This window comes from Equus asinus, chromosome 17 (genome assembly GCF_041296235.1).
Source record: "Equus asinus isolate D_3611 breed Donkey chromosome 17, EquAss-T2T_v2, whole genome shotgun sequence".
In the NCBI taxonomy this organism is placed as follows: Eukaryota; Metazoa; Chordata; class Mammalia; order Perissodactyla; family Equidae; genus Equus; species Equus asinus.
This window is the reverse complement of record NC_091806.1, coordinates 37452735-37478090: the sequence shown is the minus strand read 5'-3', so window position 1 is coordinate 37478090 and position 25356 is coordinate 37452735. Positions and strand designations below refer to the sequence as shown.

General features: G+C 42.2%; 1 protein-coding gene across 1 annotated transcript in view; it reads left to right on the top strand.

The window, feature by feature from the left end:
- The window catches only part of OSBP (oxysterol binding protein), a 32755-nt gene that overhangs the window by 4955 nt on the left and 2444 nt on the right, over positions 1-25356 (top strand). Inside the window, exons 2-13 of the mRNA XM_044750501.2 lie at positions 148-356; positions 2425-2675; positions 7896-8094; positions 8345-8447; positions 8775-8829; positions 9011-9142; positions 14023-14268; positions 14536-14656; positions 22269-22372; positions 23367-23462; positions 24169-24350; positions 25136-25356. Coding sequence (XP_044606436.1) covers positions 148-356; positions 2425-2675; positions 7896-8094; positions 8345-8447; positions 8775-8829; positions 9011-9142; positions 14023-14268; positions 14536-14656; positions 22269-22372; positions 23367-23462; positions 24169-24350; positions 25136-25356 — 1919 coding nt within the window. The remainder of the gene's footprint in view (positions 1-147; positions 357-2424; positions 2676-7895; positions 8095-8344; positions 8448-8774; positions 8830-9010; positions 9143-14022; positions 14269-14535; positions 14657-22268; positions 22373-23366; positions 23463-24168; positions 24351-25135) is intronic.

The following is a 25356-nucleotide window of genomic DNA, read 5'->3' as shown; positions in this document are numbered from 1 at the left end:
ACCATTTGAGGGAAATATTAGAACTTGCTGATTCCTAAGACGACTGTATTTTCAAAAGGCGTAGAGTTTTGAAAAGAAATGGAATGTGGTGAAGGAGAAACCACTCATAAGCTTTCTACTTAGCTTGTCTTTGTCTCGTTGTTGCAGGTCAAAGGCAGAAATGAGACACACCTGCCGTGGTACCATCAACCTCGCCACAGCTAACATCACCGTGGAGGACTCCTGCAACTTCATCATTTCCAATGGAGGTGCTCAGACCTACCATCTGAAGGCGAGCTCAGAAGTGGAGCGGCAGCGCTGGGTGACGGCCCTGGAGCTGGCCAAGGCCAAGGCTGTGAAGATGCTGGCAGAATCGGGTAGGGAGCAAAGAACACCATACCTGGGGAACTTTTTCTGTTCCTCTCTTATGCACAAATCTTATTTTATGCCTCATTGTCATTCGATTATCATCTCTCTCCTGGATGTCTCAGGCTTCTCCTCATCATGCAGTATTTCTCCTAGAGTGGCGGTTCTCAACTGGGGGCATTTCTGCCCCACAGTCCCATTTGGCAATGTCTGGAGACGTTTTTGTTGTCACAGCTGAGGTGTAGTGGTGCTACTGGCATCTAGTGAGTAGAGGCCAGGGATGCTGCTAAACTTCCTATAGTGCACAGGAGAGTCCACAACAAAGAATTATCTGACCCCAATGTCAGTAGTGCTGAGGTTGAGAAACTTTATCCTAGAGGCATAACAATTGTCCTTCTGGCATTTAATGCCAATTGACTACATTAAAAATTTGAGAAGTAGCTATTTTAATGCTAGGTCAGTCTTAGGATTATTACAACTCACAGTTTGGACCTATCCTTTTTTCTTTTCTGCTGGCATCATCTTACTTAAGTATTTGTTAGTTGAGTTGAAACAAAATTCTCATAGACTGCCGAAAACGTTATATGTGATGTTTTCTAATATTTTCATTTTACTATATTTTAAATCTTATTTCACTTTTAGTTTCATTAAAAGAGAAATCAATATTGTTTTGATTTTTCTTCAAGGAAAATGGTAGGGTTTCCCCCAACAGGTGTTGATCGTTGAGTTACACTGAGCTTGTTCACTGAGAGCTGACCGAGGTAGGCACCTGCTGGCTTCTTTTCATCTCTGATTTTCTTATCCCCTGTCACTTCTCATGCTGTATTTAGTATGTATTAAGCAATGTAAGGAAAATTCAGTGCTTTGTAAGGTTTTTTGGGAACAGATTATAAGGGCATGTCTTTCCTTATTTCTCCTGTAGTAGTGCTGATGTTAGCTCCCCCAAAGGAAGTGACACTGCTAGAAAAACACTCTGCAGTTACAAAGTGTTAAGTACAAAACTGGTGGCAAGAGCTACAAGATAGCTCTCTACTTGACTTGTTATGGGAGAATCTTTTAACAGAAGACCTTGCATGACTTTCACTGCAGTAGTGGCTTTAGTGTTAGATGAGCTCATCGTGAAGTCCCTGAGCTCTCCTCCAGAAAAGATGAATGAACGAGTCTTTTGGTGATGTAGACTTTGTTTACAGAGAGCTGGACTATGATTCTCAACCCATTTCATACAGGGCCTGCCAATCTTCCAACAGATGATAATGGATTTGTGGTAATAATCCACTTGAACTGGATTGGAACCCTCAAGCTAGAGTTAAAAGGCTCATTAATTCATTCCCAATCCCAAGAGCCACGAGCTTCTCCATCCTGTCCTCTAGGTCATTGGTTCTTAAATTTCAGCATGCATCGGAATTTCCTGGGCAGCTTCTTTGAAATCCAGATTCCTGCACCTTGCCTCACATCAACCAAATCAAAGTTTCTGAGATGGGGCAGACACTTTGCACCTTTAAGAAGAACCCCAGGGTCAGAGGTGATCAAAAGGTTCAAAACTTCCAGTTATAAGATAAATACATCCTGGGGATGTAATGTACAACATGATAACTACAGTTAACACCGCTGTATGATATATTTGAAAGTTGCTAAGAGAGTAGATTGTAAAAGTTCTCATCACAAGGGAAGAATGTGGATTTTTTTTGTATCTATATGAGATGATGGATGTTAACTAAACTTACTGTGGTAGTCATTTCACAATATGTGTAAGTAAAGTCGCTATCCTCTACACCTTAAACTTAGGCAGTGCTGTATGTCAATTATAGCTCAATAAAACTGGAAGGAAAAAAATCATGAGCAAAAGAAATGCTTATTATTGTATGCCTCAGGAAAAAAAAACAGAAGAACCACCACCCCAGGTTGTTATGATACAGGTGGGCCGTGGACCACACTGTAGACAAATCCTCTGGTGATGGCAAGCTCTCCGTCAGAGTGCGCAGCGTGAGGAGTGTTGTTTTGGCTGTGAGCAGAGGCACTTGGGTTCCGATTCTCGGTCCTGGGCCTAGAGGCATATAACTCACCTTTTCACCCCTGTAGATGAGTCAGGAGATGAAGAATCTGTCTCACAAACTGACAAGACTGAGCTGCAGAATACCCTCCGGACCCTTTCCAGCAAAGTGGAGGACCTGAGCACGTGCAACGACCTGATAGCCAAGCACGGCACAGCGCTGCAGCGCTCCCTCAGTGAGCTGGAGTCCCTGAGGTTGCCTGCTGAGAGCAACGAGAAGATCAAACAGGTCAACGAACGGGCCACGCTCTTTCGGATAACATCCAATGCCATGATCAATGTAAGTGCAGATGGTGTCCAAGTTGCTTTTTGGTTCTTTTCCCTCTTCAAAATGTAATTCTCCCCAAATGCTGGAAAACTGTAATTGATAAAGCACAGAACATTAGGTCCTGCTTCACTGCTCAAGAGATTTAAGTTACGTTGTTACATGAAATAGAACAGGCTGCACAGATGGAATGACTTTCATGCCCTGCTCAAGTGGTCAGGAGGACACTGCTCCAGCTTGGGAATGAGTTGGGGGTCCAGAGTTCAGCCCTGTGTCTTCTGCAATCAGCAGGACATCTGTTGGTGATGTTAATTGCGTCCCTTAAACTCTCTGGGTTGTGGTTTTATTTATTTATTTTATATATATATAAATAACTTTATCTGTTGGAACTAGAAGGTCTCCGTGGGTCCTTTCCACTGTCATGATCTTTGAGCTTTAAATCGGAGTCTTACCCCTGCTTTGCTAGTGCATTCTAGCCTACAGTATGGTAAGTGGGGCTGGATCAAGTACTAGTTAGAACCTTATAATACTAGTTCTTCCTGTCTTTAGTTCTTGATTTCAGAGGTGATTCTGGGTGATAAGACAAAATACTCAGTTATGGGCATTTTTCTTTTAAAAAGAAGGGGCCAGTGCTTCTGCCTCCTACCTCAGGTGGCTGTTTTTGGTTTGTGGCATACTTCAGCTATGTGGGTACAAGGCTGTAGGTAAGCCCAAGGCACCAGTGGCATTACTGATGTATTTCAGATACTGGGTGATACGTATGAAATGAACACGTGCTTTAAACAATGCTGGTTTTCTTCTACTGGTGACTGATTCTCACCTGGCAGGTTGTTTTAGTTAGCTTCCACCTAAGAACACTAGAGGATGTTTCACAAGGCAAGTGACAAGAGTGCTCTGAAAAAAGGCTTATGCAGGGTTTTTCTCCTAATTCAATGGGATGAAATTACTTCTCTGGGGCCAGATTTTCCCTTGTTTAGGGAGTGATAATAAGATGTCTGCTTAGAACTAGTTTCGTTCACTTGGCTGCTTGGGGATCAAAGGTCTTTTCCTGTGACCAAGGGAAAATTGGTTTTTCTCATTCAAAACTTCCTTGTTACTTAATAGAAAGTTGTGATAGCCTTCTTTTCACATCATTTTCTGAAGTGTTGTACTCTTTCTTCAGTGCTCTGATTCACACAAGGTTTTGTGTTAGTGCCACGGAGGGGATTCCGACTCCTAGTGACCCTGTGTACAGCAGAGTGGAATCTGTCTGGTCTTTTCGCGCCATCCTCTCACCTTCTGGTGCTCTATAAGACAGTGCCCTGCTGCTGTTCACAGGGTTTTCATGGCCTTTTTTCCAGAACTGGGTGACCCTACTGATATTTGAAATCAATATCAATATGCTTTCAGTATCAGAGCACCTTGCAGCCGCCACAGTATGACAACTGACAGACGGGTGGTGTGGTTCCCTGCGCTGGGAAGCGAACCCGGGCTGTGACAGTGAGAGAGCTGAATCTTAACCACTAGGCCACCAGGGCAGGCTTCACACAAGGTACAAGAGACAAAGTATTTTGTCCTCTTAAGGACTGCAAGAAGATCAGCTGTCTCCCGGGACCATTCTGCAAGTCAGCACTGATGCTTGTGTTTCTGATATCTAGTCATGTGCTCTTTTTCCAAACTGTCTCACTTCTTAGTGACCATGTGCTTGTTTTTCTGGTTCTCTTGAGATAAGGAAAACCTCATAAATCATACAGGTCGATTAATCAGTAGTATATATGTTTTTTTAATTATTGTTTAATTATTTTTTTCATTTTATAAGATTGGTACCTGAGCTAATATCTGTTGCTAATCTTTTTTTTTCCTTCTTCTTCCCCCCAGAGCACTCCAGTACATAGTTGTATATTCTAGTTGTAGGTCCTTCTGGCTCTGCTGTGTGGGCCGCTGCCTCAGCATCGCTTGATGAGTGGTGCTAGGTCCGTGCCCAGGATCCAAACTGGCGAAATCCTGGGCTGGCGAAGTGGAGTGCGTGAATTAACCACTCAGCTACTGGGCTGGCCTTTAAATATACTTTTTATGTAGAACAACTCAGGACACAGTGGTCTGCTGATAGTGAATGTTCCCTTTTATCCATGTCAGGTGAACACCCTGCTCTATGACAATTTTTTTCCTGCTCTAATGAGAAAAATGTGTTAAATAAAACACCTCTTGATTTAAAACTTCTCATAAAATTGAAACTTGGGTTTAGACTTTTCTCTTGAAAATATGCTCATCTTTGTTCCTCGGGGCAGTTCTTCGTCCCCAAGTTCTAAGTGTCCAGAGTTTGTGTCAGAGGGAGTGATCCCTTGGCACTCGGAGATGAGTTCTGTTTTCTCATTCTCTTCTGCCTTGGTCTACTGCCTGTGCCCCTTTCATAACCTCTTATTGCTTGAAATGTATTTTTTATCCCTGTGTTGTTTCGTTTGTACCATTGAGGTGATGATGGCAAGGCCTTAGGTGTGATACGCATCTTGAAAATTAACATGCTAGTGCATCACATCTCTAAACGGGCAAAGTTATATCAAAGGAAGGATACATTTCACTCAATTTCTCGGTTGCTTAGGACATAGCCTTTACTACCAAAGTAATCTAAACAGGGGTGTGAATTTGACCTTGTCAGTGGATCCGTTTGCCAGTGCAGCAAACGTCTATTGAGACCATCTGTGTTCTAGACACTGTGCTAAGGAATGTAAAACAATTCAAGTGTGGTCCCTGCCCTCAGGGAGACTACTCTCCAGTCAGGGGACAGAGAAGTAACAGATCGCTATGGAGTGTGCTAAGTGCCGTGACAGAATGAGCACAGGCTGTTGTGCCACAGTACATTGCAAGTGTTTAGCTCAGACTGGGAGGCTTAGAGAAGGTGACACTTCAACTAAGTTCTGAAAGACCAGAGAGAGTCTTCCTATGAAAAAGGGCAATATAGAGCTTGGGGCCCTGGGGTCCACCTGCCTCGGTTAATTATCTGTATAACTATGTCTGTATATCTGGGACTACCTGCTTCCTTGGTGACCTCAGTTCCTTTTCCGTAAATGGTGATGATACTAGTAGCTGCTCACAGGATTGTTGAAAGGCTTTTATTAGATAATTGATGCAAAGTGTTTGGCAAAGTGCCTGACATACAATTGTCTCACTGAATTTTAGTTATGATCAATATTATTAAAAGGAAGTGAGGGCGAATTGTTGATCCAGTTAGAGGTATGGTATATGCGGATCTCTCCCTCTCTCCCAAGGTCTGGGCACTGCTGGTAATTAACTATTAGCAAAGAAGGAGCTAGAGATGAGGCTGTAGAGGAATTAAGTGTGGGAGAGGTGTGCAGATCATATTAAATGGGCTTGGTAATAGTGGATTAGAAGAGGATAAGACTGATTGATGCAGGCTTAACGATAATAGCTAATACCTTATTGAGTGCTTACTGTAAGCCCGATAGGGTTCTGAGTGCTTTACATGTAAAGCAACAATTCTTGAGGTTGTTACCATAGTTATTCTTTGTTTACAGATGAGGAAGAGGAAGCACGGAGGGATTAAATAACTTGCTGAAAATTCCATAGCTAGATAGTGAGATGGAGCTGTGATTTGAGCCCCAACAATCCAACTCCACAGTCTGTACTCCGTACTGCCTCTGAGTATGGACGATGAAAAGATGTGCACAGATTCCAGAACTATTAAGGAAGAATATTCTATATTAATTATATATTATGGATAATAATATATTATGTATTATATTATTAAGGACTTGATAATTGGATGTGGGGAGGGAAGACAAACTAAGAATCGGGAATGTCTCTTATTTTTCTGGTTTGGCCAGGTAGAAGGGCCCTGCGTCTGTTCTTGGGCTGGGGAACACCAAAGGGAGAAGCAGAGTCAGAAAGAGAACGTAGTTCAATTTGGGACCCACTGATTTTGAGATTGCTTTGAGCCATTGAATAGGCAATTGGATATTCTGGCCTGAAGCTCCATGAGTGCAGAGCTAGAATTACCGATTTAGTAATTAGCCTATAGGCAAAGGTTGAGGCCATGGGAGTAGATATTCTGTTTACCTTTTAGTTTCTCTATGGCACGGCATAGACTTTTAAGTTTCATTGCTTTCTTCCTTCATTTATTTATTAAGCAAACTTTATCAGGCTTCTACTATGTATAAAGCAACTAAGTTAGGAACTGGAGATACATACATGAATAAGCTATAAACTGTGTCTTCACATTGCTCATAATCCATCTGGAGAGACAGGAAACCAGTCACGATATTGCTGTGAATGGTGTAAAATAGAAGTATGTGCAATGTGCTATGGAAATGTAGAGAAGAGGCTGGCTGCTTATGAGATTGAGGGGGAAGTGTCACAGAGTAACATTTGCCATAGGTCTTCAAGAATGAAAAGGACTTGGCCCAGTAGACAGAGGGAGGAGGAGAGGGCATTCTAGGTAGAAGGAACAGCATATGCTGTGGTAGGCAGGCCTGAAAGAAATCTGTGTGTTCATGAAATGGTGAGCAGTTCAGTGTGGCTCCATGGTAGGTGCAGGGTTAGGTCCAGCTGCCCGGAGAGGAGGATGCAAGGCAGGGGGTGGCCATACTGTGGTGGGACCTTTATGTTCATAACCAGTAGTTAGGATTTGGTCCTAATATTGGTGGGGAGCCAGTGAAGGGGCTGATAAGATCAGATTTGTGTTTTGTCTCTAGATCACTTCTTTGATTCCCCAGGTAGGCTTCTAATTTTTAAGGTCAGTTGTTTCTCTTAGTGACCAAAATAAAAACAAATCGTTTCCCCATATTTGGTGTAATTCAGTGCAGATTCTCTGTCCTGTGTCTGCATTCCTCAGTTTTAGGTGACTTGAGTTTACTAAAGAATTTATTACCCTGTGCTCTTCTTTAGCTTTCTTTCAGTCACAGATTTTTTCTTTTGATGCACTCCACATAGCCACCCTTTATGATGTCTCCACAAATACTTTGTCTGGGCCTACTGTTCACTTGGCATTTATCTGGTCCTCATGACCAGGAAAATATAAAAGAACCGTGACAACCACATTCAATTTTTTTTTCTGGGGTTGACTTTGATTGCATCACAGAGCTGGCTGTCCCTGATACTGTGGAATAACAGGGCAAGTCTTTCCTTGTAATTTACCAGTTAGAGTCCCCAGAATAAGGTTACTTAAGGGGCTTACAGACAGCTGAGGGGAATCTCTGACCAGCTGAGTTGATGTGACACATATTAACTCTCTCTATACAGGCCTGCAGAGATTTCCTCATGTTAGCCCAGACCCATAGTAAAAAGTGGCAGAAGTCTCTACAGTATGAAAGAGACCAGCGCATCCGACTGGAAGAGACCCTTGAGCAGCTGGCGAAGCAGCATAATCACCTGGAGAGAGCCTTCCGAGGGGCCACGGTGCTGCCGGCAAACACTCCCGGCAGTGCTGGTTCCGGTAAAGGTGAGATGCGCGGTTCTTGGGTGGCCACTTCTGATATGGGCAGGTGGTTTTCTGCAATTGATAGAAGAACTCCACGTTCTCCAAAATCAGTGACTCACATCAAATGGAATTGGGGCTGTGTATTTCTTCTGGCTTTTCACTGCTTTCTACCATTTGTTGCTATGTGTGTGGTTAGTATTTCCAAGATCCTGCTGGGCCAGGTTTTGGTAAATAAAGCCAGAGTAAACGAATGAGGCTTTTCTCCTTATAGATCAGTGCTGCTCTGGCAAAGGAGACATGAGTGATGAGGATGATGAGAATGAATTTTTTGATGCTCCTGAGATCATCACCATGCCTGAAAATTTGGGCCATAAGTAAGTTATCCTTGACTCTGGGAAAAAATGAACATATCTGACCATCGAAAGGTTAGAAATGTATCAGTGAGAGCATCGTAGCTGTTTATGTTTACTGAGTTCTGGAATCTTTTCCTTAAGTAAGTAGGAAACTGTCAGCTTTTTTCCGTGAACAAGTTCTCCAGAGATGTTTAAATTCATACATATTCTCTTCTAAAAGTTGTCATTCGATCACTCATTAATAAATTTGTGCAGTGTGCTTAGCATTCTGCTTTGTAAAGACTTGGCAAGGACCAAATTCAAGTTCCGACCTTTGCTCTAATTCGTATCCACTTCCCATCCGTGTAGACGTACTGGCAGCAACATCAGTGGAGCCAGCAGTGACATCAGCCTTGATGAACAGGTGACTCTTTTTTGAGACTTATCGGGAGTGAGGGACTTGGATGTGATTCCCAGGGATTTGCCTGTACAGCGCTAAGAGAAACAGAAAATACTGATTTTTTTAGCATGGGAGAAGGGAAGTTTATAAATACCAGGTTTTCTGTTCTTTGTGGATGATTGATTGGCTTCGTTTTTGCTCCTAGTACAAGCATCAGCTGGAAGAGACCAAGAAGGAAAAGAGAACTAGAATACCATACAAGCCAAACTATAGCCTCAATTTATGGAGCATCATGAAGAACTGCATTGGAAAAGAACTCTCTAAGATCCCCATGCCGGTGAGGTTCTTGCATGCCCAGGCTGCTGCCAGGGGACCCTCTCAGGCCTCAGTGGGACCAGTGCTGCCATGACAGCCCCACCCACGTGTGTGGCAGTTTGTGGCATGGTCTTTGTTACCCTCAGAGTCATAAATTATCCCTTAAAATTAGCTGCTTTAATTTTGTCTGTGGATCTGGTATGTTTCCAGATCACCTAGAATCAAATGCACTTGTTAATAACAGTTATTTATGAGCAAATTCCTATGCTAGATGTGCTATGGGCATTCAAATACAATATAATTTCTGTTTTCAAAAAGCATGTAGTTTAAAGGAGACGGACATGAGAACAGATAGAAAATGTTTTCTGTGGTAGTGTTATGGGAAGTCCTATAGATACGAAGGTTTGGGGAGCACAGAAGCAAAAGCACTTCTTCCCCACCAGGAAGATGAGGGCCATCACCATGGAGAAGATAGCGTTGGGGCTGACCTCCTGGCCTCCAGTCGCACCCTCTTCCAGTTTGTCCCTACTGTTGTCCAAAGTGATCTTTTTAAAATTGAGAATGTAGACATGCCACTGCCCAGCTTAAAATTCTTTACTCGATCCTTACTGCTTTGAAGGTAGTCCACATCCTTTAGTGGGCTTGATACTTCCTCCCCGTGGAAAAGGCTCTGCCCACGCACATCCGGGTTCTAGTCATTGGGAGTTACCTTCCGGTGCTCAGAGGGATCTTGTTGTCTTTTCCTTCAGGGCGTTTGCACACACTGCTCCTTCTGCCTGAACTTTCATCAACTCCCCACCTACCCTTGCCACTTTTCTTTGTCATGGCTAATACTCTTTTCTTCAGGATTCAGCTATAGTACTATCTCTTTCAGCACACCTTCACCCGTGCGTCCAGTCACGGTGAGATCTCTCTCTCTCCCCTGTGTTCCAGAACATTGTTTATGTCGGGGCAGTGGATGGCACTTGCTCGTTCATTGCACAAGCATTTACTGAGTGCCTACTGTCTCCCTGGTGTGGTAGCAGTGTATCAGGTATAGGTTCAATGTAAAGACACAAATCCAGAATATGTTGGTTTAAACCAGAGGTCAGCAAACTGTGGGCCTCAGGCCAAAACTGGGTACTGTCTGTGCAGCCCACACACTAAGAGTAGTTTCTATATTTTTAAATAGTTGAAAAAAATCAAAAGAGGATAATATTTTGTGACATGAAAATTATATGAAATTTAGAGGTAGTGTCTGTAAAGTTTTATTGGAACGCAGTGACACTCATTCATTTATCTGTTGTCTGTGGCTACTTTCATCCTACATGAGCAGTGTTGAGTAGTTGTGACGAGGCCAGATGGCCCTCAAAGCCTACATATTTACTATCTAGCCTTTTACAGAAAAAGCTGGCCAACCCTGCCTTAAACAAATGTTAGCTTAACTCATTCTCATGCTAAAGTCCAGAAGTAGGTGGCCCAGGGCTGGTATGGTTCTCCACAGTGTCAGGACCATGCTACTTTCTAGCCTAAGTCTCTACTGCCTGTGGTCTCAATTCCTAGGTCTAAAGTGGCTGCTCCAGCTTGGCCCATAATTTCGTTCCAGTTGGCAGGAAGAAGAAAAGAGAAGGGCATACTCTCTCTCTTTTAAGAGTACTTCCTGGAAATTGCATAAACCATTTTCGCTTCAATCCGTATACCCAGAACTTAGTTATATGTCCACAGCTAGCTGGAGAAGAGGGTGGAAATGAAGACTTCCATTCTGGGTGGCATGGCCTAGTTAAAAATTTGCGGTTCTACTAGTAGAAGAAGGAAAAGATGGAAAGTGGGGCATGGCTACAGATTCTGCCCACAGCCAGGTACTTGGCTTGCTTACAGACGTAAAGAAAGCATTCTCTTACCCTCTTGGGGCTTATGGACCATTGTGTGGTTTCGGCCTCACCACAGACTACGTTCCTCATGGGTAGAGACTGTCTTGTTGGTCTTTATATCCTTGATGCTTAGCCAGTGTCTGGCACTTATATACTATTCAGCAAACATTGAAGTCATTAATTAACTGGGTCTTGGCAAACAGAGATTTATATGTAAATATGTAGTATTTTTGTTAGAAAAATGTTGACCTCAAGACAAGACGAGAACATGAATAAGCACACTGGAGAAACAAAATAATTGACGCACTGGGAGCCTAAAAAGAAGCCCCACTTGCCTGGGGCCTTGAAGGAAGTGGTGGGAAGGCGGGCTGGAAAGGCTGGTCATTGCAGCCTCAGAAATGCAGTTCCTGCTTAAAAATAGCTTCTGAGTCAAGGTGACCTCTCCCTCCTCCTTTACCATTAGTTCCTTGTTGACATGGCCGCTAGGAATGTGCAACCCTGTAACCTGTTTGCCTGCAGATCTAGTCTTTGCCCTTCCCCTGCTCTGTGTCATGTCACAGGAGGACTGATCCCTCTAGGCTGTCTTCCTCAGGCTTCCGTGTCTGCTGGCATCTGGTCGGGCTCCACCAGTGCAACGTACCAGTAGGAGTTTGGAGCAGGGAGGAAGGGAGAGACCCCAGGGTACCTCCTCCCTACCCTGTGTTCTCTCGGGCAGTGCTTTGGCAGCAGCTGTGTGGCTCAAGTTTTCACTGGACAGGCCCCCCTGAGGTTTTAGCTTCTGCCAGAAACCTCTGGCCTCGGGGCTGCATTAATGCCCCTCCTTCCCTTTGTCCCTCCAGCCTACCAGTGGTTATGGCCACCTGCTGTTGCTAATCTCTAGGTTGTCTTTTTTGGCTGCCCAACTCTCTGTCAGCTGTATAACTAATTCCCTGCTTCCTTCCACTTTAAATTCTCAGATTTATTTGTTTCCCTATTAGGTCTCTGATAAAATAACCAATATGAAAAGCTTGGCACTTTCAGAGAAACTATGGTCCCTGGATCAGTTGTTGTGGCCCAGGGCTCTGTGTGTATGAAAAGTAGTGATAGCTTCAGGATGCACTGGTTCTAGTCCCAGGCAGTGCTGACACATCTTGTAGCCACCCGTGGAGGGCACTGCCCGTTCCCAGTGTTCCTCACAATGTACGGAAGTGTTACTTCACATTGCCTGAAATTCTGCCAGTGAGAGATGTTATTGGCATAGTTAATAAGCACCCTCTTTAAAAAGACTCTTGAGGGTTCAAGTTTTATCAGCCTGTTGCCCCTCAGTGTGCATTTTTCTTACTATGCTGCTTTTCTCTCAGTGTCGAGAAGATGGTTTTGGAGTGTGGCACACTTTTTCAGTTGAGATGGGGTAGGAGTGTTCTGATGTTGGTCCTGTGGTCTTCGTTCATTGGGAAATTTCCACAGAGAAATGCTTGGTATATTTCTCAGAGAAAAAGCATTCTCTTGTATATTATTTTTAGAAATGTATAAATGCATAGAAAGAAACATGAAATAATGGTTATCTTTGGGTGATGGCATTTCAAGTAAATTTTTTCCTTTATACGTTGTTTTCAAGGTTTGTCATAGTGAAAATTATAAGGTATTTCATAATTGGGAGGACAGTAAATATTAGAGTAGTATGTGGCTCAGAGATTGGTGGGTAGGAGGTTGGACAAAATGCAGAAAAAGAGGTGGGACCATAGGAAAGAAAAGTGTTTTTGTTTGTTTTTTTTTAACTGAAATTTTGCTTTAGGCTATCTCCATTCAAAAGAAAGGCAGTTTTTTCCTTCCTTCCTCTATTCTCTGGACTCAGAACTCACACTAGTGATATTCAGGCTTGTTGAGCTATACTGCTGATTAAATAAGCTTTATGGGCTAGCCTGGGAACCTAACCTCTTCTTAGAGTATTTTTTTTCATGTTTTTTTCTATTTCATTTTTTATTGAGGTTATGATAGTTTACAACCTTGTGAAATTTCAGTTGTACGTTATTATTTGTCAGTCATATTACAGGTGCACCACTTCACCCCTTGTGCCCATCCTCCCAACCACCCTTTCCCCTGGTAACCACTAATCTGTTCTTAGAGTAATTTTTTAAGTAGTAAATTTTTAAGTAGTAAAGTCATCTTGAATTCCAAACAGTCAGCTTAGAAGCTAACATTTTCTTTTTCAGAGGGAGGGTGGGGACAGGAGACAGTATCTCTTGTGTTCTCTTCTCTACACCCAGTGGGCAATATAGGGTCTGGGACACATGAGGGCTCCGTAAATGTTTGTGGAATGAATAACTGCATACACAAATGACTGGACAACTTCTCCCCGACAGAATGCACACATGCCCACACACATACACACTTCATCCTGCAGTTGAGTACCGTCAGTTGGCTCTAAAACTAGAAAGGTAGAAACACTCACAGCCCCTTCTCAGCCCCATCACCAGCACTCCAGCTCCAGAAGCACAACTGTCCAGCCTCAGGAAGACATCAACATCCTGGCCTGACGCAGAACTGAACTGATGCTTAGCACTCGTCTGGTCCAGGAGTGGAAGCTAACTTGTGTAATGTGTCTTTTTCACTAGTCCAGATGGGCCTGTACTTATCACTTACTATCCCTTCTTTCCTCCCTCAAGAATGTTAAGTAGTTAGCTTCCTCTCTGGGTATGCTTGTGCTAAAATACATTTCCTCTTTTATTCATTCATTCCGTATCTATTCAATGACAGTCTCCTCTAGGCTGGGCACTGATGGTTCTTAGATATGCAGCGGTGAACAGAAGAGGCACGGTTCCCATCCCAAAGAGCTTACAGTTTTTGAAATAAATGAAAATGGTGATTTCTGCTACTCACTTACGTGAACGGTTGACCAGAGAGAAGGAGTTGCTTTCACGTCAGATCTTAGAGCTGCTCTACTGAGCAAAAGGCCTCTTCTCTTCCAGTGATTTGCTTTATCATCTCGATATGGTTCTCCACCTGCAGAAAAATTAAACTGTCTCTTATAGATGTGTGGGCCAAGTTTTTAAATCTGTTCTTTTCCTGACAGGTGAACTTTAATGAGCCCTTATCCATGCTTCAGCGCCTTACTGAAGATCTGGAATACCATGAGCTGTTAGACCGAGCTGCAAAATGTGAGAACTCTCTAGAACAGCTCTGTTATGTTGCAGCTTTCACCGTGTCCTCCTATTCCACTACTGTCTTCCGTACCAGCAAGCCATTCAACCCACTCCTTGGGGAGACCTTTGAGCTGGACCGATTAGAGGAGAATGGGTACCGATCCCTCTGTGAGCAGGTAAGGGAGCTTCGGGACTGTGATGTGTTTCCTTTTTGAAGAAAGGGATGATTTCTTGGTTGATCCTCCTGGGTGTCACATTTGCAGAAATTCCAGTCCCTGTCATCCCAGACTGCCATCTTTTCCTTCAGGGCTGCAACACTGGAGGCTGTACTGTTGTGGGTGTAAATATGTCCTGTGAATTTTGGGTGTTTATCACCAAGAAATAGGCAGTATCTTTCCCTTCTCCTTTCCTCCTTTTTAATTTGAACCACTGATTTCTTCAAGGTGAGTCATCATCCCCCTGCTGCCGCGCACCATGCTGAGTCCAAAAATGGCTGGACATTGCGTCAGGAAATCAAAATCACCAGCAAGTTTCGAGGCAAATACCTCTCCATTATGCCCCTCGGTAAGGCCACCATCTTTGTAAGAATTAGTGCTCCAGGAGTGAAAGATTTTCTGGCATGATAGAGGAGGTCACTGGTGTAGGAGTCAGGAGATTGGAGGTCTGATTTGGGCTCTGAACATTACTAGTTAGCTCTGTGCAGGTCGTTTAATTCTCAGCTATCGAATGAGTGAGGAGGCACAAGACTCTTTAAGGACCCACCCAGCCATAAATTCTTTGTGTTCTTAGCTATATTTAATGCGTCATTAAGTACTATTTTAGAATATAAATTCTAGCATGCATTTTTTAAACTTTATCTCTTAACTGGTGTTTCCCCTGTTATCCTAGCAATCAGGTTCTCTGTATAAATCAGAACTCTCCTGACTGTAAGATCAGGTTTCTCAGCTAGCCCCTCCCCCTTCTCCTCTCCTTCCCCTCCTCTCTTCCTCTACCCGATGGGTTAGGTATCATTTATGTAATGGCTGAACTCCAGGTAAGATGAAACTTTATTTTAAAAGATCTTACTGGATTACAAGTTAATTTTGCACCATGATCAAAAGATCACCCCTGGGAATAAAATCCTAATATGCAGTGTTGGAAGGTCTATACTTTAGGGAAAATGAGATTATTCATGGATTAGAGATTCTTGATGCTCTTTTGAACAAGAGCAGCCACATTTGACCATGTATGTACTGAAGAGTGAATGCTGGTCTACAGCAAAAGAAACAAAGTGGAGAGAGAGAAACCAAGTACCTCCCTAGAGACAGGGCAGACAGGAGCTGCCTGAGCTCCTGATGGCTTCCATTTCCTGCTTCTAGTCTTTCATGAGGCCTAGCTGCAGTGCTTGGTTATTGCAGTATAGTCTTCTTCTTTAATAAATTCTCCTTTCTCTCAGGAACACCAAATGTAGCAAGTATAGTACAAACTAAAAATCAGCCCCCCAAAAATCAAGAATGTTTGTAATGTATTAAGAGAAACTGGAGTGTTAACACTATCACTTAAATGAAGAGAAGACTAGGTGATTTTGGTCTCGATCTTTACTGAGGACCTTTAAAAACGTCCTAATTACTTAACTGTCTTTGAAGCAAATAATTTTAGAAATATTAGGTTGAGTAGTAGTTGCCTGGGATGTCCACACCTCATCTGCAGAACTGGGATGTCAGTGGTCATACTGCCCGACGACTTTCACCCATGGGGAAGAGTTTCAGGGGACCCCTGGGGATCTCTAAAGGGATGGATTATATTTAATTCTAAGGAGAGTTGTATACATTTAAAAAATAGCGATAAACCTAACTCAACAATGATGTGCTGTACATTTTCTCTATACTTCGACTAGAATGATTAAATTCTGTATCTATGTAGAATTTTATATTTGTATCTATAATTCTTTGAGGGGTGAATAACTATTTGAACATGATATAAGTGGGGGATCTAATTTTTTGGAGTTAAAAAATATCTTTGATAGGATTCCATTCCTGTGATTGTTTAGGAGTCGGGTCACCAGGATGTGCTGTGTTAAGTGCCTCCGTATGTTAGATACTAAGTACCTGCCATGGACTAGGTGTGTTCTGGGTGCTTGGGAAGTGTAAGTGAAGAAAACAGATCCCAGCCTTCACAGGGAGATTAAACAAAGAGTTGACTTAGTGACAGGAAATGGAATATAGAAGTATAAAAATTGGGATTTCCAGACATTGGCCCTGGAGATGGCTGAATTTAATATTTTTGGATCAGTAACTTGGAAGAAGAATCATGCAGTGAAATTTTCACATTTGCAGTGGCACTCAGCTCTCAGAGGGTAACTTGTTAAGCCAATAGATGTTACTGAAAAAAGACATGTGGACAGGGTTGAGAACGAGTAGACAGATAGATGGTTTTTTGAGGTGGTGGCCGGGAGTCTCAGTCTCCCTGTAAAATACACTAAAAAGGTTAGAATTCTTGCAATCTGGAAAGAAGAATGCTTCTAGAAAATATAATTGGAGTTTGAAAAATGATGAAGACTATGGTAAAGGATGAATGTGAATTTACTCCTCAACTCCCAGAGTATTGGAACTAGGTGTTAGCCTTGAAGTTTAAAGAAAGACATTTAAATAAGAGTATTATTTCATAGTTTTGGAGTTCTCTAACTCAAGAAGAATCACAATTTTGGATATGAATGAAACAACCATTCAGCCTATCGATCTCTTGTCCGTGACACTACTGGGCCCTGTGGACCTTGAATTTGCACTTTTGACTAAACTTTCTGCTTATATATTTTATCCATTCTTCCAGTTTCTATTTTTTGACTAGGATGATTAATCCAGGGGCCGGCCCCGTGGCTGAGTGGTTAAGTTCACGCGCTCCACTTCAGCAGCCCAGGGTTTCACCGGTTCGGATCCTGGGCGCAGACATGGCACCACTCATCAGGCCACATTGAGGTGGCGTCCCATGTGGCACAACTAGAAGGACCCACAACTAAAATGTACAACTATATATTAGGGGGATTTGGAGAGAAAAAGCAGAAAAAAAAAAAAGAAGATTGGCACCTGAGCTAACAACTGTTGCCAGTCTTTTAAAAAAAAAAAAGAATGATTAATCCATTTATATTTATTACTGATTAGGTAGGATTTACATTTGCCGTTTTGGTTTTTTTTTTTTCTGTATATGTTATGTCTTTTTTTCCCTGTATTCCTCCATTAGTTCCTTCTTTTGTGTTAAATAGGTATTTTTCTAGTTTACCATTTTAATTCCCTTTTACTATATTTTAAAGGCATTTTTGTAGTGGTTACCCTGGGTATTACAATTAACATCTTCTAATAATCTAGATCAGATTAATATCAACTTAATTTTAATAGTATACAAAAACTTTGCACTATCAGATCTGTTACCTTTCCTTCCTTTGTGCTTTTATTTTCATACAATTTTTTTTCTTTAAGGAAGATTAACCTTGAGCTAATATCTGCTGCCAATCCTCTTCTTTTTTGCTGAGGAAGACTAGCCTTGAGCTAACATCCATGCCCATCTTCCTCTGCTTTATATGTGGGACTCCTGCCGCAGCATGGCTTGATGTGCGGTGTGTAGATCAGCACCCAGGATCCGAATCGGCAAACCCTGGGCTGCTGAAGTGGAATGTGCGAACTTAACTGCTGCGCCACTGGGCTGGCCCTGACAAATTGTATTTTTATACATTATAATCCCATCAACATAGTTTTTTAACTGTTGCTTCTTATAGTTGTCTTTTAAATCATATAGGAGAAAAAAACTTGCAAGCAAAAAATACATTTATATTGTCTTTTATATAGCTTAGTTGCAGTCACCTTTACTGGTCTCCTTATTTCTTACTGTAGATTTAAGTTACTGTCTAGTCTCCTTTCATTTCAGCCTGAAGGAATTCCTTTCGTATTTCTTGAAGGGCAGATGTGCTATCCATGAAGTCTTTCAGTTTTTGTTTATTTAGGAATGTCTTAAGTTCTCCTTTGTTTATAAAGGATAGTTTTACTGGATGTAGAATTCTTGACTTGACAGTCTTTTTCTTTCAGCATTTTGAATATGTCATCCCACTGCCTTCTGTCCTCTGTGGTTTCTGATAAACTTATTGAGAACCATTTATATGATGCACAACTTCTCTTTCACTGCTTTCAGGCTTCTCTCTTTATCTTTGTCTTTCAATTGTTTGATTATGATGGGTTTCCGTGTGGTGGTCTTTGAGTTTATCCTAGTTCATTGAGCTTCTTGGATGTGCAGATTAGTGGTTTTCATCAAGTTTGGAGTATTTTTGGCCATTATTTCTTCAGTTGCTCCAACTGCTATCACTGCATCAGGCAGCTTCTGGGTTAAACAATTGCCACTGATTGTTTTGATGATCACCCCAGGGCAAAGGCTGTTGGAGGTGAGCAGGTGCTGAGTCAGGTCCTGCGAGTGGGAGTTTACAGGGAACACCAGATAGGTCAGATAATGACAATTCTTTGGAGATGAGGTTTTGGGGGAGCTTCATACTGTTCTGCTCCCTCCAGTGTTTGCGAGGTTGCTGGCTGGTTTTCATGGCTACCATCTTGTGAGGCTACTGCTGAGCTAGGGAGAGGGAGATCGGATTCAGCCATTTTTCTTGAATAAATGCTTCTTGGATTATTGTAAGCGTTTGGTTAATTTCCAGAGTTCTGAAAAAGTCGACTCTGATAATTTTTGCTAGTGTGTTCTTGTTGCTTTTATTGAAGAGTAGATATATGGAAGTCCTTACTCCACCATTCTGGAAGTGGCTCTCTTTCCCTGTGTATGTTTTAAATGGCTCAGTTTTTAGACCTTTAGCTTATTGTCAAGTTTTCAAGACATAAACATTATATTAAGAAAGGCAGTCATAGGGTGTTGTTCTCCCAGTATCCCTGTGAGCTGGAAGGGACACTGTGCAGAGCAGCAGGCTCATGATCAGGATGGGATACAGAGGTATGGTGTTGGGCTGTACAGATGGATGTTCTGATGTTATTTTGAGGTGCAGCTCTCGCACTCACTGGCTGTGTAATCTTGGGCAAATTCCTTCACTTCTCCGAGCTCAGAGTCTTCATTGGTAAAATGGGGATGTGGTAGACTGAATAATGCCCCCATTCCCCGAAATACATCCACATCCTATTCCGTGGGACCTGTGAATATGTCACTTTACATAGTGAAAAGAACTTCATAGGTGTGGTTAAGTTAAGGATCTCAAGATGGGGAGATAATCCTGGCTTATTCTGTGGGCCAAATATAATCTCAAGGGTTTCTGTAAGAGGGAGGCTGGAGGATCAGGGTCATTGACAACAGAAGCAAGAAGTTTAAGTGATCCTAGGAAGGGACCATAAGCCAAAGAATGCAGGTGGCCTCTAGTAGCTGGAAAAGGCAAGAAAATGGATTCTGTCCTAAAGCCTTCAGAAGGACATAGCCCTTCTGACACCTTGATTTTAGACTTCTAACTCCAGAACTGTAAGAGAATAAATTGTGTTGTTTTAAGTCACAAAGTTTGTGGCAGTTGGCTCCAGCAGCAATAGGGGATGATAGTGCCTGCATCTGAGCTATCAACAGATATTTGAGTGCCCACTAGATGCCAGAAACAATTCTAGGTGCTATGCGTACAATGGTGAAAAATGCCACTTTGCCCTCATTTAGCTTGCATTCTTTTCTTAAGTAGACAGAAAAGTAAACAAACATATTAATAATTTTATATAGTGGTAATTCTATGAAGAAAATTGAGTAAGTAGAGATCGGGGTTAATGGTGGAGAAATGAGTGTGAGTGGTTTCTTGGATAGAGTAGTCAGGAAATTCTCTCTGAAAAGGTTACATTTGAGTGGAGACCTAAATAACCAAAAGAAACCAACCAAAAGATGATTTGGAGAGAATGTTCCAGTCAGAGAGAACCGCAAAGGTAAAGGCCTTGTAGGGGGAGCAAGCATGGCATGCTTGAGAAAAAACCAGGCTCCAGCAGCTGGTTCAGAGTGAGCAAGGAAGGAAGTAGTGGCTGAGATCAGAGGGGTTGGTGGAGGCCAGCTCTCATAGGCTCTTGCCAACCAGGGAAAGGAGTTGAGTTTAATTCTAATCGCAGTGGGCAATAATTGAGAGATGTGACAGTATGGTAAGTTGATATGATATGTTTTAAACGTCGTTTTGACTAGAGACTTTACAGGGCAAAAGAGGAACCTGGAACACCAAAAAGTAGTTGTTACAGAGGTTCAGGCAAGTGATGCTGGTGGCTTAGACTGAGTGCTGGTAGAGGAGTTATTGAGCAAGAGATTTAGGATATATTTAGGTAGAGCAAATATTTGAAGATGGTTGTAAAGATTATGGGAGATAATACATGAGGAGGATACAGCACAGGGCCTGGTACCTGGGAAGTGCTCTCAGCAGAGTTGCTATATTATTGTTAATGTCATTGTCATCAACATCACTGCTGCTGTGGCTACCAGGGCTGCTTTCATCTTTTGTACAGGAAAGACATATCTAAGCCACATCAGTGTTCTTTACATTAGTGGTTACAAAGGGAGCTTAGAGTTACACTGTTACTGGAGTTGACTACATTATTTAATATATATTTTTAAAATTTTTGATTATTTTGAATCTCCAGTCACATCTGCTCAAACCACTGATTTTCGTTTGGTTTTCATTTGAGATTAACTCACAGGAACAGGAGAAGACTGTATCTATTTAGTACCTCTTATATTTCAAGCATTTTACTGGGCAAATAAACATTTTTACTGTACAAGATGTCGTTACTCCAAGTTTACAGATGAGGCCTAGTTAAAAACATCTCTAGGGTGTAGTACTGTAATGCAATTCTGACACTAACCATCCAGATTCACACAGACCCCAGAAATTAAGAGCATGGTCCCCAGCAAGTCTGCCCTCACTTCAGATGCCAGCCACAGATTTGGAGGTCCCCATGCCACCCGCACATCTGACCAACTGGGTCTAAATTCAGGGGTTCCCACAACTCCTTCGGGTTCAGTAAATCACTAGAATGACTTGGAACTCAGGAAAGTGTTGTATTCGTTATTAAAGTTTTATTATAAAGGGTATGAATCAGGACGAGCCAAATGAAGAGACACATAGGGCAAGGTCTGGGAGGGTCCTGAACTTAGAGCTTCCATGCCCTGTCCCCAGGGAATCAGGGCACATCACCCTCCTGGCACATTAATGTGTTCACTAGCCAGAAAGCCCACCAAACTTCATTGTCCAGGGGTTTTATTGGGGTTTCATTATGTAGGCATGATTGATTGAATCATTGGCTGCATGACTGAACTCAATATCCAGGCCTCCTTCCGTCCCTGTGGGAAGGGGAATATCATTCCCAGGAGGCCGGGAGTCCAGCTGTTATGAGGTGACTCAAAGCCCCAGCTCTCTAATTACATGGTTGGTCTTTCTGGCCTGCCTTCATCCTGAGTCATCTCATTAGCATAAACTATCTAGGGGCCCATCGTGTCACCTCATTGGGATAAACTGTCAGGGCCCCCATGAATGACAAAGACTCTGCTATCACTTGGGAAATTTCAGGGATTTAAAGGTGTCTCCCCAGGAACCGTGGACAAAGACCAGACAAATTATTATACAACACAGATCACACATCTAATGAGTGGTGGAGCCAGGATCAAATCTGATTCTGTCTGATTCCGAAGCCTCTGCTCTATCCACTACTCCTTTTTACTATTAAGGCTCTAGATAAGTGCTTTGCTTAATGTCACACAGCTAGTTACTAACAATAGGGCCTGGCCCCCAGTGCTGACTACCAGTGTGTGCTCCTTTCCACAGTGCAATTGTATTTTCTCACGCTGGGGCAGATTCGACCTCTCTGTAAATTTTGCAGCTGGAATGGCAGGCACAGTTAGTAAAAACATTGGAGTATTTGCTTTCATTTGTATTTCTACAACTGCAGAATATTGCTTTCCTAGCTAAGCTGTATCAGTTGTCAGCATTTGTCCTCAGTTATATGGTATTCACATTTAAAAATCAAGTGAAAAAATTCAATCATTGCTTCCACTTCCAGCATTTAAGAAGGTTATAAATTCTTTTTGATTTATTGTTTTCTTTTTAAAAGTAATAAATATCCATAGAAGAAAATCAATCCATTGTTATTTCTAGCTGGCATGGTGCTCTTTTTCTAATATTTGGCCCAATTTGTGTATTTCTCTCTGCTTCCAGGTAGCATCCACTGTATTTTTCATGCAACTGGGCACCACTACACTTGGAAGAAAGTTACCACAACAGTGCACAACATTATCGTGGGCAAGTTATGGATAGATCAGGTGAGCGAAGGTGCCCACAGTGTGTCTGAAGTTCAGAGGAACCCCTCCTAGGTCCACCTGTGCAGTATTTAGGGCATGTAAACTGGCCACAGACAGTTGTTACTGGTTCATCAGTTTCTTCTAAGGAATTTTTCTCAGCAGCCCCACCCCCAGCCTCCCTGAATTTCTATACCACAAATTATTACTTACAAATGATCGAGTTATAACATGCATTCAGTGACTACTAGGACTGTGTTAGGCACTGTGAAGGATGCAAAAAAATAATAAACATGGCTCCCATTCTTCATCCCTTCATTATTCATCAAATAGTTATTGCCAGGCAGAGTGCTAGGTCCTGGGGATACAAAGTCAGATGAGATGTTGTCCTTCAAAGAGTTATTTTATAGTTGGAGATATATGACAAACATGCATAAGTTGAAAAATATTTAAGAAAATTTACCAGTGTAAGAGATGTACCAAGATAATATCTACTTAATTGTCAATTTGCTCTTAAGACAGTGGTTGTAGTAAATTCAGAATGCTGTCTGAACAGCAGGGAGAGGCTGTAGATGTGGGAATTAAGCTGGTTTGGGATTCGGGAGATAGAAAAGAGGAGAAAATGAAATTAATAAAGTGTAGAAAGGCCCACTGGATGTAACCTTGAAATTTTGAGAACACAGAGTTAAGCACAGAGTTCATGAAGGGCACGAGTAGGGGATTGGTTTGGAAAGGTGAATTATTATATGAATATCAATAAGTGTGCTGAAGGTTGATTCATGCCACCTAACACGTGACACATAATTCAAAAAAACAGTCATTTGGTCTTGATCCCACCCTGGAATACCACAGTTACAAAGGGAGTCCACAGCATCTCCGGATTGGCTAAGACCTGAATCTTAAGCAAGGAAGTGCTAGAATTAAGATTGAAAAGCAAAGAATTATGAGGCATGGGTTTGGCATATATTCAAGTCATCCAGTCTTAAGAAAACTAATCCCTGATTCTTTTCATTGATAGTCTGGTGAAATTGACATTGTGAATCACAAGACAGGAGACAAGTGCAATCTTAAATTTGTTCCTTATAGCTACTTCTCTCGGGATGTAGCAAGAAAGGTAAGAGAAGTTGGATTTTAAATTGTTTTCATTCAGTGTGTATCCCTTAGAAAGGCTACTTCTTTGGGGCTGGTGTAGATAGAGAGAGAGATCTATATCTCCTAAACATGGCGATTCAAAATAGGAAAGGTAAAAGAGAAAGTGAACAACATGGCATTACGAAACCAAATTCTTTTCTTTTCTGGAAAAGACAACAAGTATGAAAGTAAAAGTCAGGAGCAATGAAAGATTAAAAATGGGAAACACACAGGAAGGACTAACAAAAGGATTATAGGAAGACGGCATGGGCAGTGTCACCCCTGTGAAGTTTGAGCAGGAGTTATGTGTTACCACCACAGTGGAATTGTGCCACGGATTTCGACAAAAGAGTGAAGAATAGTTGGGGTTTAAATTTGTTCGTGGCTCTCTCTGATTTCTAGTGAGAAGAAAATACCTTAATTCTGAGTACCAGTCAATTCCTTTTCCTACATGTTATCGTTGCAACAAAAATCCCTATACAACAAAATGGTGATGAAACCCCCAACTCACGGTTCAGTTATTTTAAGCAGCTCAGGAAAATATAGCAAAATAATTTGGATGACTCCATGGTGTTTGTCATAGGAGGATTTAACCAATATTTACCCTAGGACTTTGGTTTCCAAAACAGTGAGGTAAGCTAACCCCCAGTGCATGCTGAACTCCACAGCCCTGCTCTCCATCCTTGTAGGTGACAGGGGAAGTGACAGATCCATCAGGAAGAGTTCACTTTGCCCTTCTGGGGACGTGGGATGAGAAAATGGATTGTTTCAAAGTACATCCAGTCATTGGGGAGAATGGGGGTGATGCTCGACAGAGAGGCCATGAAGCAGAGGAAAGCAGGGTCATGCTGTGGAAAAGGAATCCTTTACCGTGAGTATCAGTGTGCGTGCTGCCCAGATACTGCTGTGACCTCAGCCTCCGCAGGATTGCCAGCATTGCTGCCTGCCTTCCTGCTTAGTTAAGTGAGAGATTGAGCAAGGGGAATGAGAATCTTTGGAGAGATTACCGGCAGGTTGTCACTGTATGAGTGGAGTTGTAGCATGCCCTGTCCCAAGAAAGTTCAAACTAATCAAAACACATCTGCCAAAAAATATTTGATGCTTTCTAAATGTCCTTTGGATCATGATTCAGACAGATATTTTTCTATAATTTAGAGCAAAACTATTCAGAAGCAGCTAGAGGAGAAAATGCCTACCACCTGTTAATATTTAGCCTAAAAGTCCAGGGGCAATATAAAGGTCCCTGAGGTAACATACAGGACTTTGGAAATAAAGACAGAGGCCATTTGTCTCCTATCTTCATCTCATATGTTCAGTTTGTAATAATAGTCAAGATTATCCTGGGAAGAGGTTAAAAAGAAAGCAAAAGAAACAGGAATAAGGCCTTTTCATTTAGTAGAATGTTTGATTCTTCCTAATTCCAGCTGAACGCAACACAAGCCCAGAAAACTATGGAATTGAGAGATGCTGGGGAGGGGCCGGGGAATGGTCAAGTTTGGGTCTCTTAATTAGGGGAAGCTGACAAGGTCCTAAGTCTTTGCCTTCGTACAGCCTTGGTGAAGTAGTCTTTTGGCAGTGTACTTAGCTGTTGCTCTTTAACTAACTAGGGTCTGGCCTCTGGAATTACCCTCTCTTTTTCTCATCCTTTACTTTTAGGAAGAATGCAGAAAACATGTACTACTTTTCAGAGCTTGCTCTAACTCTCAATGCCTGGGAAGCTGGTACTGCCCCTACAGACAGCCGATTACGGCCCGACCAGAGACTGATGGAAAACGGGCGCTGGGATGAAGCAAATGCTGAGAAGCAGCGCCTGGAGGAAAAACAAAGACTTTCCAGAAAGAAGAGAGAAGCAGAAGCTATGAAAGCCACAGAGGATG